Source organism: Anser cygnoides, chromosome 1 (genome assembly GCF_040182565.1).
Source record: "Anser cygnoides isolate HZ-2024a breed goose chromosome 1, Taihu_goose_T2T_genome, whole genome shotgun sequence".
NCBI lineage: Eukaryota > Metazoa > Chordata > Aves > Anseriformes > Anatidae > Anser > Anser cygnoides.
In genome coordinates this window covers 54256597-54272121 of record NC_089873.1, presented here as the reverse complement: position 1 = coordinate 54272121, position 15525 = coordinate 54256597, and the positions used below count along the sequence as shown (strand labels likewise).

General features: G+C 34.5%; 1 protein-coding gene across 16 annotated transcripts in view; it reads right to left on the bottom strand.

Annotated features, from left to right (window-relative positions):
* PPFIA2 (PTPRF interacting protein alpha 2) overlaps positions 1-15525 on the bottom strand; it is a 348861-nt gene that overhangs the window by 61539 nt on the left and 271797 nt on the right. For all 16 annotated transcript variants that reach the window (XR_010830989.1, XM_066995740.1, XM_066995699.1 and 13 more), the window contains 3 exons: positions 9261-9482; positions 7333-7479; positions 5285-5419 (listed from right to left, as the gene is read on the bottom strand). Coding sequence is in view for 15 of the 16 variants with exons in the window: in XM_066995740.1 (XP_066851841.1) it covers positions 5285-5419; positions 7333-7479; positions 9261-9482 (504 nt within the window). In the remaining variant the exon portion in view is untranslated. The remainder of the gene's footprint in view (positions 1-5284; positions 5420-7332; positions 7480-9260; positions 9483-15525) is intronic.

Sequence of the window (15525 nt, the reverse complement as noted above, 5' to 3'; positions counted from 1 at the left end):
TCCAGAACTACGATATCTGAATGTACAATTCTTATAGTACATAGAAAATGTTCTTGAAAGAAAAACATGTTCTCTTAAGATTCTTGTATCTATCTAATTCTGCTTATTTCATCACTTCCTGCATTAACAATTCAGTAAGATATACCTTTTATTCAGTAACATATACCTTTTTTCATGATACTTAGAGTTACTTTACTTCATATTAAAATTCCCACTGGAATAAAACCTTTCAAAGACTCAGAAGTTTACTTTAAAAATATTGACTGGTTCTAGGTATGAGGCAGAGGCTGAGACACTTGTCTTAGTCATGTTCCTATAGCAAGAACCAAGACAGAAGAGACAACTACGGTCTCCAAATTTCTTAAACAGAAGCTGCGTGTCTTCTGACTTGCCTTGCTAAAGGTAAATTAAGTTTAAAACTTTCTAAAATGTACTTATGTGGTTACTTGCTTAGCAAATCTCACACTACATTCTCACCCCCCCCCCCCCCCTTTTTTTTAAAAAAAATATGACATAAATGTCTGTTTTCTAGTACTTTGTACGGGAGGATTAGTAAGACACATGATGTGGTGTTCAGCAATTAGCATTTAAAGCATTTACCCAGCACAATCAGTTATAAATAGGTTTGTGAAATTGTGTATCTTTGGATTAAAAATATATGGACAAGAACTAACAATGTCTGAGCCCTATGAAATACCAGCATGAGTCTTAATGCTCACTTTGCACTTTATATGCTATGACATAGCAAAGAAATAGCCAGTATAAGCCAGTAATAGACAGGAAAATTTTGCTTTGAGGGAATACCGAAGCAGCTTGTATTATTGCTCTCTAACCGTGTTAAAACTCTGCTGATGCTCCTGCTGCTAATGCGCCCACAAAAAAAATGTTGCTTTCACATCATCTGTTACTGTTGGCACTGCACATTTTCTAGGTCTTTGCACCGTAGTTGAAAAAAATCCAATTTCAATCATATTGATGCAGAAAACACCTGTATAATACAGGTGCTATAATTTTTTCTTCCTCATGCTGAGCTGCAGGAACAAATCTCAACTTTTCTAGTGGTACAAGCCAATTTCCGCAGTTTTGAGACCTTGATGTTTGAACACCTGCTGTCTCCATATTTTCTACTGGCTTCTTATGGCACATATTCCTTTGTCTATCTCTTGAATTAGTGAGTTACTCAAGGATGAAATAATGTATTATTGAAGTGAGCTATGCTATTATGCAATTGGTGGTGAAAACAGATGATCGTGGTGACTGAGTCACAACAGCTCAAAAAGTTATCAACTACTGATTATATGCTCACTTTTAGCCCATTACAAATAATGACATAAAATGTGTTGGCTTAAGTCACCCCTTTTCCTGATACCCAATCTTTTGGTTATTAGATATCCACACATCCTTGCCCCTCCTTTGCCTCCTCACTACGTTCTACACCTGGTATGTTTAGTAAGGAACTCCTTCCTTATAGCTCTGTCAAGATTGCTTCTTTCACTTCTTCCTCTTACCAAAAAGGACAAAATCTTCTGTGGAAGGGGAGACACAAGAAGAGGGGTGGTTTGAGAAGACAGTGAGTTGTTGTAAATGTGCAGTTTTCTTGGGCTTCCCTCCCAATTCAAGATTTTCTCTATTTCCAAAAGATGAGTCAACTTCCTTCTCCAGCCAATATATCATCTTATCTTTCTCCCTTTTTCTCAGAGTTTTTTTTTTTTTTTTATTAACCATATCCACTGCTTGCAGGAGACCTTCTCTGTCCACTTTTCATCCTTACATCTACAGCCCTTCTCATTTCAATTTATTACAGCTCTTTCCCTACTTAATACAAACCAGATCCCTGCATCATCACAAAACAAGCATCATGACCCGCTTGCCTCCAACTTTCACGTCACTTTTCTTCACCTTTAACATAAACTGAATGTGTTACTATGCTAAATATGTTTTACTATGATTATGGTATATATAACTGGTGCTTCAATTTCCTCTCCTCCATCTCAGTGCTTCCCTAATGCAGCTATGAAGTACTACTGATCTTTCTGGTAACCCACACACAGGAAGGATGGAGTTAAATGCTGACTGCTGTTTTGTGATCAGAGAAGTGACATGGTACCTCTGCAGCACAAGCTCCCAAGGGGAAAGTGACTGCTGGTGGAAGTGACCAAATGGAAGTAGGTGGATGCTGATTGTCTCTACTACACCCCTCCTTAAATACATGCAAGCAGAAACCATGTTTGACAAACTAACCATCTGAAGATGCTGGATGCTCCAATGTCTGTCCCTTCTAAGGAAAATAAACATCTTCCAGGATAAAGAAAGGATTAGTTAATAATCGAGGGTGGTTGTTTCTACTACCAACTGCCGGTTCTCCAGGTCAGGCAATCAGATCAATACTGTGGGAGTGAGTACAAGGTGGTTCAATGAGTCATGGCAGTTTCTACCTCGGGATTCATGCCGAGAGCTGTGCTACTTCTCATGACCAGACAGAATGCCAGTGCGACGGCCAGGCAGGACAGCACAGTACATGGGATCATGCTGTTCCAGGTTAGTTTGCCACAGGCTGACTAACCCTCCAGTTGCTCACCCAATGGGCAGAACACAGTGAAAACAAAGCCAAAGAAAGGTTTGAATAATTTAGGTAAATTTATGAGTACTTATCTGAGTTCACTGTACAGTCCAAACTTTTGGAAGTTCACTCCTTATGAACTAGTTTGGGCATGGAAAAGTAGCAAAAGACATTCACTAGCCCATATTAAAAAAACAAAAACAAACAAAAAAAACACTCATGTTTTAAAACTGACACAATAGAAGGATCTCATTCCACATCCTTCTTTTGCTGAATCCCAACCCAGGTTTATTATGAGGAAAAAGGATAATAAATTGAATACAGAATTGTAACATGCATATTTTAAGCTTGAGAAAAAAATATCACACCCAAATCCAGAACGTGTTTGTTCTGTTTTATGTCCATATGTAAATAAACGGTCTTATATTTTAACCACAGTGAAGCAGTCATCCAGTTATCCCGTAGCATTTTCCTTTAATAAACATGTAAAATATATTAGGCTTAACTCACCTCTTTCACATGATTGTAACCCCATTAATCTCAGTGAAGACACTTTCATTGAGGTAATACAAAAGAAAGGAGAATCAGATTTTTTTTTCCTTTTTTTTTTTTCCCCCAGTGTAGATAAGCTAGTTCATTCAGGGGACTCCTCTACTTAGTATACATTGACATTGCAGTGACCATAGCTCAGGTAGACAGACTTAAGGTAGTCTGAAGCCAGTTAATTTGAGCACTACTAACAATGTTTATGCTGGAGCAAACCTCAACACAGACAAAATTACCTACCATTATTCAGCCCCTCAGGTACGTTTTGCAACTTTCTTTGAGTAGCTAGGTCATAACAGTATCCCAGTTAGCCAATACAAAACTACTTAATTAAGGTGCAGTGGCAGGTTCCAAGCTACATTTATGTGATTCATGAAAATTACTGAACCTCAAGCTTCAAAGCTGCCAAACCAGCACTTTAGTAAGCTCTACAGTAGGCAAAGATGTCATACACAACATATAAACTATAGACTTATATGGCCTGTTGGACAAATTCTGACATCCTTCTTCATGGCAAGTATTCCAAAAAGATATAATTTTTATTTTTTTATTTTATTTTAATTTTTTTTTTGGGTGTAATCAGAGAGAGATGGAATGAACTTGCATTATAGCTGAATAGACTCATTAGAGTTTCTCTTGGCAAAAACTTTGGTAACGTACATCAATGTGCAATGGGGTGGAGCATCATCTCTGTTCACAGTTCTTTGACTGCGTCCCATGAAATAATGCAAGAAGACAAACAGGGATGTATACTGCAGCTTTATGGTCACAATAACAACTGGAAGTCCCTGAGTATTCTGCATGACAAATGGAATTTCTTCTTACAATATTTGTCATTAATATATGTTCAAGTATATGTTCAAGGAAAAATGCAGTTGAAAGAAAAGACATGCTTGAGACTGCAAAATACTTACTGGTGCCTAATTGCTGGAGAAATTATTCAGGAAAAATCATCTTAAAATAAAAAAACAATATTTTTAAACTACTAATGGCATTAGAATATCTGAATATTTGTTGAACCAGAAACAACTGAAAAAAATATTAAGTTGCCAAGGGATTGCTGTTTTGTACACCTGAGTTTTTGTTAAAATGCAATCATATTTGTTTAGTACTTCATGTAGCTCTCTTTTTGCTGTTTCTTCTTTTTTTTCCCCCCCCACCATTTTCGGTGTGCCTTTCAGATTCCCACCCATTCATATAAACCTAAAGTGGACAGCACAAAATCTTGATTACTGAATAATGATCTTGCCTTCATAAAATTAAAAGAAAAACGTAAAAAAAAAAGAAACTAAATTACTTATAAAAAATTACTTATAAAACTAAACTAAATTACTTATAATCAAGTTTATTAATGACGTGCTCAGCTCTTAAGGCTTTACTATAAATGAAATTTGAAAAAGAAATCCATTACATATAAAAATGACTAGGCATATAAATAGATAGAAACATTCCTTGGCAATAGAGAAAGGAGAGCTTAGATAAATCAGAATGATATGTAATAGTCTCTTAAATGCATTTTACTTTCTTTGTCTGATTCTAAGATAGTAAGAATATATACATTATCATCGTATGTCCTTATGACAGGTAATATTCGAACTCCAGTATTAAGGACATGCACACCTGAAAATATTAGTGGCCAAATATGAAAGCCATGTTACTGAAAATTTTATTTTTACCTTCTTATTTTTCTGAAAGAAAGCTACCTTTTTTGTTATCACAAAAAAACAAATGAACAAACAAAAAAAACCACATTTTGAGGTCTTCAGAGTTCCACATTTGTCTTTGCAAATACAAAGAATCATTCAAAACAAGCCTTGTAAGTATGTACTGCAAGATCATCCCATCTGCCATTAACATTTGTTTTATAGCACTTACTGGAACAAAAATAATTGTTGTTGCATATACCTGGTATATATTGAAAATATATGACTCCTTTGTACAGTGTAGTCTACCTAACAGATAACTACTTTACCTGTTATCAAAATGGTAAGAATTAGAAATACGGCATTGAAATTACTCCTGGTTAATATTGAACTTGTGGCACATACTTATCAGGAAACATCTGCTTTCAAATCAGCTCAACACAACTTTTGTTTTGTCCCTGAGGTGAGGAATCGCAATGCAAATCAATATTAAACAATGGGGCTTCTGAAGTGAACCTACTTCTCAGGGCAGTACCTTAGTCAGAGCTGCAATTCTCTGAGCCAGTTCAGCCTCCACTTCAGGTAAGGTTTCTGCCTTCCTCATTGTCTGCTGCAGTTTCTGCTCAGCCAGCTCTAGACGCTCTTGCAGCTGTCTGTTTTTGTCTTCCAGCTGAAGACCAAAGATAGATTAAAAAAACAAACAAACAAACTGAAATCAGAATTAAGATTTCCTTCAGTTACTTAAGTATGAGGGAAGCAATTTAAACTCACAATATAGGTTTAGGTATTCCACAACCTGGGAGAACTTACTGGAAAGGTATTACCTCAAGCATGGAACCATGTAGGCTGTGACTTTTACCAGTGATGAGTGATTTGAGGCTTCAGGATAATATGATGGTGAAAAAAATGTATCATAAAAAGGCATTTATGAAGTTGAATAAAAAATAGATCCGGCTGATGTGTTGTTTATCTAAGCAAAATAAAAGTATTGGTGCCAGTAAGATGATAATTTTCTAAATGGAAGCATTGTATCCATCTTACAGGAAAGTTTATGCATAAGCTAAAATGGGAAATAAATATAATTCCAGAATGATAGAATTCCTAGTGAATTTTCTGAGCAAATGGCAATATAATTGGAAATGTTAAGACTGACACTTGTTGCTCAGCTAATTCATTCATTATAGTATCATGGTTGCTAGTTCCTCCGGGTTGCAGTGATATTGTTCATTGTGAAGTTATAATTGTCTCATTTTACAAAAAGTGATTTTGTTTAATCTGTGATAACCATTAAAGAGAAACAGTAGGGCTTTTGATAACTGCAGTATTTTCTGGCCTACTGAGATCTACCACGATTAAGAATTTTTTAAGTATCTGCTTTCCTCTTTGTTTCACGTTCCAAGTAATAGAAGTCACAACGAAAAAGAACGGTGATTTGAGATTGCTTTTAATCCTTCAAAAGCATGAAGTAGGCTTTTCACATTGCATTGTTGCAAATGAACTTTAAGTCTGCTTGCATATATTCAAAGCTTAGTTCTATTGATCACTACTTTGAGTAGGTAGACTTCTACAGCACGGCATGACTTACATTAGCATTAAGAAAGACTCTAAGGACAGATGCAGGTGTTTTGCTCTTCCACTGTGTTCCCCACCCCCGAACAGTTGAAGATACATCTTAAAATAGTCAATTGAAGATACATCTTAAGTTAGTCACACCAAACTGGTAGAAGCTAGAGAGTTAGAGTTTTGATACCTTAATTTCCCTGAATACGTAGTCATGTACACATATATGCACACAGAGTGGTGTGTGTATGTGTGTAAATATATCTGTATACAATCATAGAAAGAGATTGTCAGGTCATGCTGCCTTACTTTCCATACAGCATTTGACATTGAAGATATGATAGGTGAGAAAAAAAAATAACGTCTGGGATACTGAGGCTGAGGAGCATTTTCATCTTTTATAGTTTAAATGATATTAACTTCATATTATTTCAGTTCAACTTGTATTCTTCAAAACATAAAAGTGATTTCTGTTCACTTCACTCTTCAGTTTTTAGATTCACCGTAGAAAGAAAGCACCGTAAGAACCATAAGAGACAACTGCATAATCACATTTGCTCTTTCCCAGTATTCATAGATAATTAGTCTTAATAAAAATTTACCTATCCACTGTTAACATGTGAAATGATTAAAATCTATTTTATGCATTTTTTTCCTGCAGAAGCGAATTTCTTGTGCTTATACCATTTTTATTTTTATATATTTTAAAATAAATCTAGAGAATCATTACATAACAACGATTATCCTTCACAATGATAATGCACATTTATGCAAGACAATATTAGAAAACACAGTTATTTCACAGTCTTGAATGCACACATTGGTGTGGTATTCATGGTTGTAGCAGCTGACATGAAGCTTAGAGGTGCTAAGGTAAAAACGAAACTTTTTTTTAGATTAACTTAATTAAAAATTAGTGGATTAACCTAGTGAAAACCTCCTACAGTAGATCTGCTCCTTTTTTTGTGTGTGTTAGTTTTGATTGTTTATGAAGAAAGCAACTAACTAATGCAGATACTGCACCTGACGTAGGATGGCTTCCTTGTTTGCCAGTTCATTTTCCAGCTTGTCATTCATGTCGTGTATTGAGGTGGATTCTCTCTGTGCACTGAGGTAGCGCTTCTCCAGCGTAGTGATTCTTTCTTCCATATCTTCCTTTTGTGCCATTGCCTAACATGAAAAAAAAATTGGCAAGAACCATGCAATTAAAATGCTTCATCATTTTATACCAGTTTAATACTCACGCTAACAGTAGACAGTAATGTAAGGTGTGCCCAGCAATTTCTCTGTTTAAAGAAGAAATTATTCCTTTTGAGATTTCTTGCAATTAAGATATTTAAAATGGTAGCTGTTGAGTAGAGCAAACAAGCAAACCTCATATTTAATATATTTTTCTAGTTTTCAATTGTGTTATATTACAATATGAAAGCAGTGGTAGTGAAGTGAGAGATTCCAGTTTTTCCAGTACGACAAAATGAAAATATACATTAATCCAAATAGCTCATCCTAAAATGGACTATATCCAGGTTATTGTTTTGCATATTTGCGTATTGCTGAAATAACATATAAAAATAGTAATTACATACATAGTTCATTTTTTCCCTCTTACCTAAAGGAAAAAACAAACAAAAAAGTATTGAGCAATGTATCCAAGTTACAATATTAACAATTACAATACAATATTAAATGAGCTTCCTTGATGCATGCCTTTCATCTTTTGTGTCAGAATGAAATAATAAAGACAGGTACCTAACAAACCACCTTTACAAACATGTTGCATGGCAGATTTTGCACTGATATGTGGCAATTATTCTACATGCAATGTATTAGTGTCACTTTGCTTAGGACAAAAAGGGTTGAAAGCAAGTAAGCCTGTAGCGAATGTAACATGGTATACAAGAGCAAAATGGCAACAACAGCAAGTGGCAATCAAGGTGTCCAGGAAACAACAATATTTGTCAGAAGGTAAATGAGACTGGAGAGATTTGAGACCCTTGTAGAGAGTGGCTGTGGAAAAGGAGAAACATATTGGTGCAAGATATTTTTTGTAATCTTATAAAAAAAGATGTAGTATTTTAAAAGGGACACCACATAGATGTTTAGAGGTTTTTAGGCTGTGTCAGGTATCAGAAGTTCAGAAGGAACACTTCAGCCAGAAAACTAGAAATATCAGGTCAAATATATACACATACGTATGCATTTACACAAGCACATATATACACACTTACATACACATAAATGAAATACCAATATTGTAGAAAGGAGTGTAACATACAAATAGTCTACCTTCAAAATATTAAAACTGATTCTAGAAACCAACTATCCACACATATTGAGACTATGTGAAAAGATATTCTGGAGAATACTGGGGAGCACCACAAATTTAAGAGTAGACAAGAAAAGGAAACCCAAAATATATTTCCATGACAAACATAGATATTCCCTGATGTTTATATACAGCAGGGAGAAATTTCTTAGACTGTTTCACTGGGAAAAGGGAGTAGCATATTGGCACTTGGCTAATGAAGTTGCCCCGTAAGAATATACATTATAATTGATTATATGAATAATAGCATTTTATAAAAATGGCCCAAGATTTTTAAAAATGTATTTTAGATTATTTACATGGCCAACATCTCTGTAAAATAGATTTCATCATAAAAATGTGGCAATAACTGATATACTTGCCAGAATATGCTCTAGTAATGCTAAAACACAGAAGAGTTGGCCTTCTTCCTACACGAGTTGCACGTATACATATCCACTTTTAGGAATACAGTTTTATAAGAAATATTAAAAACCTCTTTAATGTAAATTTTGTGGTTCCTATGCACATGAGGTTTTGTTAATGCTCAACTTTGCTTCTCCTATTCATTGACCCCTATCAGCTTGAATCGGTACCAGAAGAACAACTGTCAAGACATACGAGGTGAGTGTGGTGATCTCCTTACCTCTCTAATGTCTCTCTGATATTTAGTGTTCATTTCTTCTGTTTTAATGAGCTCCTTCCTGGCAGTCTCTGCTTCTTGCTCTACCTCTCCCACCCGGGAAGACAGTGCAGCCAAACGCTCCTTCATTTGTGCCATTTCATAGTTCTGCTTTTCAAGTAGCTCCTGGAGTTCAACAACTTGACTGGCTTCATCATTTGAGTCTATGGAGCCATTTGATAAGCGCTGTTAATAGAGAAGTGACATTATTTAACTTTTAATATAGACTCTATCCAAAGAATTCCTAAAATCAAGATTACATTAAAAATTATGAAGCAATTAGGGAAAAATACCACAATAAGTTGCACTGGAGATGAGAGATGTACTCATGAAAAATTGCAAACGATTAATATTAATTAATCAAGGGATTCCAGAATGTAACACAGGGAGGTGTAAATATTTGCATTAAGAGCAGAATAGTATACAAAAATGGCTTTAGTTTGACATTATGGCTATTCATATCCAAATTGCAGCACTACTACTCCTAAAATGCCCCAAAATGCATGTATGCATTTCAGCCAAACTTGCACACCATTTAAACTTATTCATAATCTATTTCATTTGTAAAATAGCCCACACTGCAGACAGGAGGTAACACTAAAAATTCACAAATTCACTTTATGGTCAACATACTGGTTAAGTCTACATCAGAAATTAGTTCTGCTGAAGTAAGTTGTGCATTACTGAAAGGCCTGAATGAATAAAGTTATAAAGGGAAAAAAAAAAAAAAGGTCCAGAACATCTTACTGCCTTTGGAGTCTGATCCCAGGAGTATGGTTTATCTAACACATAAGTGATTCCAGGAAAGAAGTGTGTTCAATAGCAGGACTTGCTGGCATTTCTTCATTATAAAAGATAGTCATGTTAACCTTTACCACCATAGGCTAAGCCATGGTTTCCCATGAATTTAATTCTCATTTCCAAAAAAAAAAAAAAAAAAAAAAAAGTAAGAAGACCAACCAAAATTATCTGGTTTTAAAATATAACATGGAAAAATATATCAAAGTATTACAAATTGTTATAATTTGTCTTAATTAGGTGCAATTTTACCAGTTAAAATAATACCATCCAATATGGGAACAAAGTATATCACTAACTGTCATTTAACCTAAGCTATTGATCTCAAATAGCATCATGCAAGAACATTGGTCCTAAAGGGTTCTTGTTGCCCTTGAGATGGTACAGTGTATGCCAATGCATATATCAAATATGACTAGAAGGATTCTAGAGGAAAACAAGTTTGTGCTCATTAGCTTTTGTGTGTTATTATTGTCCAAATATATTTATGCAGAAAACTAACAAATTCAAAGAATGTTACTCTGTTTAATGGCTTTATTATTCTTTCCCCAATCAGCTAGAAAATGAATCCAGATCAAGACCACCTGCCCCTCTGTGGATCACTGAATAAGATTATTTTACTATAAGCATTCATTACATCAAATAATTCAGCTCCAAAATTGCTTTCTGTATCCTAGTCAATTATATTATCTGGGCATTTTATGTTGATTACTGAACCATTGTTGATCTACTTTCGGGATACCTAGGGAAAATGACAATGGCAATTGGAAAAAATACATTTACATTCAGTTTGTTGTTTGAAAGCGTTCAGTTACTCTACTTGAACCAAATTCCAATTAATATGAAGCAGTCATATAAACAAATTAATACTCAAGATAAAACATTCTAACCATCATACTGTATTAGATTGTGTAAACTTGAGATAGCTTTTTATCTATGATTATTATAATCTGTTTTATACCTTTAATCTCATATATTAGTTTTAGGAGTTGTCACAGAAGAACAAATTTTAGTGTATTTTATTTTCCCTACAGTGGTCCATGAATTGCAGCAAGGTTTTAGTAAGTGAGTTAGCAAATATGAAAAATACATAAATGGCATATGATCATGTAGCCTATGTGATATGAACCCTAATTGTTTTGAAAGGGCAAGCTTCAATATCTAGGAGAATATTAACTGGCATAAAAATATATATATGTATTTTTTTCCATTAATAAAGCAATTATTTCTAAAGAAATTAATAACGAACCCTCATATAAATTAAAAAGTGAAAGATCAAATTTATTCTACTCAATATTGGAGATTCATGGATACAAATAAAATGTAATGAGAATTAATCCCTCACCAACAGACAAATTCCATGATTGCCAATTATGCATGTATGTATTTTGATTTATGCACATAAACTTCCCTCATATTTCTTTGATGAACTCTTTGCATAAGATGCTTTAATTATAAACATTGTTCACTTTTGCTTTATATTATTCCTGTATTAATATACACAACTGGTTGATATTTAAAATTTCCCAAAATTTTTTTACATGTTTCAACATTTTGATTTTTCTCAGGATGATTGGGATTAAAAAAAAAACTTTTTTTTTTTTAAATTATAAATCCTAGTAAAAATAAAAAAGCTCAGGTTAAAAATAGTGTTTTTAGATTTCTGAAGCATACTTTCAAAACTTTGCCTTAGGATTTTAACTGACATTTTGTCACTCTTCTATCTTCATATTATTTTATTTGTCTGCTATATAGATATATCACATGGAATAATCACTCAGAAAGGTCACTGGCAGAAAGTTATTAAACATTCATTCAAGGTGTAACTGAGATATTATTCCTCTACTTCTCAGGAGGGTTTTAATCAACAGTTTATATGGTCATACTCTGCCTCCCTCCCTCTCTCTCTCTCTCTCTAGTTTATATCTGGCTGAATTTTTGTGCTGAAATATTTCTTAGTACTCAGAGAGTTTTTTTGACAATGATACTGTGTATTAATCAAAATACATTTGTAAACAAACAAGTAACTGAATGCTTATAACGCTGAAGTCTGAGTTTTAAATAGATCTCTGTTTACTATTACCTGAAACACTATGGGAAATCTTGTCAAAAGAGAATGTACAAAAAATGTTTCCAAGCAGACATTCTTATCTGTCTCATCTTTACACTATCCAAAATCCCTAATATATGCAAGAAATAACATCAAATCAGTGCAAAGAGGAAAGAAAGAAATTGCTGAAAGTAATCTGAAAGACTTAGGAAGTCTGTAAGGAAGGGTGGTAACATTAAAAAAAATCTGTAAGTGATCAAAACATTCCTGCAGAGAAAAAGAAAACTGTAAATGATGCCCATATCTGTCTTACAAGTTATTCATCCTGATAAAGTTTTCAACAAATTTCATGATTCTGTCCATCAAATGCTGTCATTAAAAGCTATAGATGAATAGACTCTTTAACTAAAAAAAAAAAGTCATGAAATAAAAGTAACTAACAATGGCTAGTTTTCTGCATAAAAGAAACATGACAGATAGCTCATATGATCCACTGCTTTGCATTTTCTCTTTTTACTAGCTAGTTTCTAATAAAAGATACTCCATTTGTTTCTATCACATTTACTTCTTTAGACTGTAGTGTCACAGAAACAATATCATCGTATATTCTATATCTCATTTTTTTGCTTTCTATAGACACAGCTACAGGTCTGCACAGCTGCACGTGTGGGCACCTGCTACACATGCTGTAAGGATCTCTACCTCCTTTTCCCGACTCCATGGATTCCTCAATCAGATGAAAAACCTGGTTGGCATCAGCCTTAATGACCTACTACAAGGTTGGATTACTTTGCTTGGGCTGGTTCAGAGCAAACAATGATATGTTTCTAACCAGAAATGTGGCACTTGCTTTTCTCATCACAGGAAAGAATGAGGGAGAGAGTAACAGCAAGAGGAAGGACTGCTATGGGTTTTATTTATTTTCAATCCTTCCAGTCAGGTCTACCTAGATTAGGAGCAGACCTGAATCTATTTTAGTTATGTGATAAGATCTAGCTTAGAGAGGGGATAAGGAAACAGAGAAAGCTGTTTCTCTGATCTTTCATTTCATTGCTCAAAATTAGTACATTATACAATATTACTTCAGTGTCAATTCAGTATATTAAAATATTTCAACTATTCAAATAGTTCAACTACTAATAGCTTCAGCAAAAACATTTTTCAGCCAGGAGTTGTTATGTCGTAAAAAAGTTTTGACTGGAAGCCGAAGTTGAAGCACACATGATGAAATCCTTTCTTAAGGATGTCACATACAGTAGAGAATGAATAATGACTTTACAAGAGAGCCTACAGACTACATTAGCTTACCTTATGAATAAACTCAGTCAGCAGGCCTAAAAAAAGAAAATGAAGCTATTTCTTCAATCTCACACGTGTCAACATACATTCACACCTTGCTGCCTGATAGGCAACTTATTTCCATGACAGTTTCACTAATGTAGTTTCATTAACTTTTCCATATTGTTTGAAGTAGTACACTGGGCTGTACTGAGGAAGGACACATTTAACTAAAAGAGCATAAGCCAAAAATTCCCAGGTAAAGATCAGAAAGTAATCATAAGCATCTCCCAGTAAAACAGGAGAAAGGATTGTGATTCTGGTGCACAGAGGTGTTCTGGGTCTGGCTGGGATGGAGTTAATTTCCCTGCAGCGGCCCATACAGTGCTGTGCTCTGCACTTGTAGCTAGAACAGCACTGGTATCGCACCAGTGTTTTGTCTATTGCTGGATACTACAAGCCACTAATTAATTATATATTTTGAATGAGAACTTAAGCCAGGAGTGTGGTAAGAAGGAAACAAAGAACATCTCACAGGGTTACCTCTGAGCAGTCAGCAGTGAAAATAGGATTCATTTGCTTGATAAAACTCCTCCTCAGTGTATGTAAGTTTATGGTGGTCCAGGTGCACGATGCCCTCCCCCCTCCACCCCTGCATAATCATTTTCAGTCCTGAGGACTAAATAAAGCTCTGTCTAACCACAAGGTACTGTTCAATAATTAAAAGCAAAAAAATTCTTCAAATTCCTGTTAGAAACTAGGTGGTGTAAGCAACTCCATTTTTTCTTCTCTCTCCCTCTTTTTTTAATCCCTAAAAGCATGTACCTTATGTGTACTTCCTACTTTTTCCTAAGACATTCCATAAGTTTTTTTTTTTTTTTTTTTAAATGGAGTACTGGCAAGTTGGTTACACTGTAAATCTACAGTGTCTAAGTTGAAGTCCTCACCATGTTCTCAAGTCAGTATAATGTGGTTCTTTGAGAGTTCATGCTGAACAAATTTCTATCAGGCTCTCATCCTAATGTTTAAAGTGAGTATCTGGTTTAGATAGACAGGCTACCTTTGGCAAATAGGAAAATCCCTGAAGACTTCTGACACAACATTACAATAGAACTATGTCTGAATTGAAGTATCTTAAAACAAAACAAAACACACACACAAAACCACAAAAAAAATAATGCTGATATTACGTATTTTTCTTGGTATGATGTATAAAATCTAACATTAAAAGGGCTTTTCAAACATTTGCAGACAGTGAGTTCTATTTGCTTACTATGTGAAGGCTTATTTGCCAATATACATACTGTAAATATACATAAACAAAGAGCACAAGCCTAGGCAATTTTTTTGTCTGAACCCTATAAAATACCAAATCAGAGCATTTTTATTTTATTTTATTTTTGTCAGCATGAAGTTGGACAGGAAAGCAATAATATAAAACATGTAAAAAATAAAAGGATGGATACAAGCTAGGGTTCAGCAAGGAATTGTTTTCAGAAAACAACATGATATTTAGAAAAGGCTAAAATGGTTTCTAAGTACCAGAATCTCATTGCTGCAGAAGCTTTTGGAGACTGGAATATGCTCCATTCACCTGCCTCCAGATATGACATAACCTCATATCTGCCATGAGCCTGTGACCAGAATGCTCATGGTTACTGGCCTCCAAGATACACCTCTTTCACATGCTGGTGGCATCTCAACCTAAAGAAAGAATGCTGAATCACTTTATTTTGTGAGATTTCTCACTCCGTCTTCTACAAAGGTGGGTGCTAGCAGCTCTTCTATAAAATATGGCTGAATTTTGGTCAGCTGCTGAAGTGCTGACGTGGCATCTGAGGTATAAAAGCTTTCCTATACTTCATATGGAATATACAGAATTTCCTTAGCATAAACCAGTTTCCAAATATTTTGGAAATGAAATATGATTAGTAGTAGTACTAATTTTAAAACCTAAATTATGTTTAAACTCTCTTTGGAATAAGATAACCCCTATGAATAATAAACATAGAAAATTCAACATAAGAATGAATAGGGAAGAAATGCCATATGGAGCTTAAAAGCTTTAAAATAGTTTAAGCAGACATATTTGAAAACACTGTC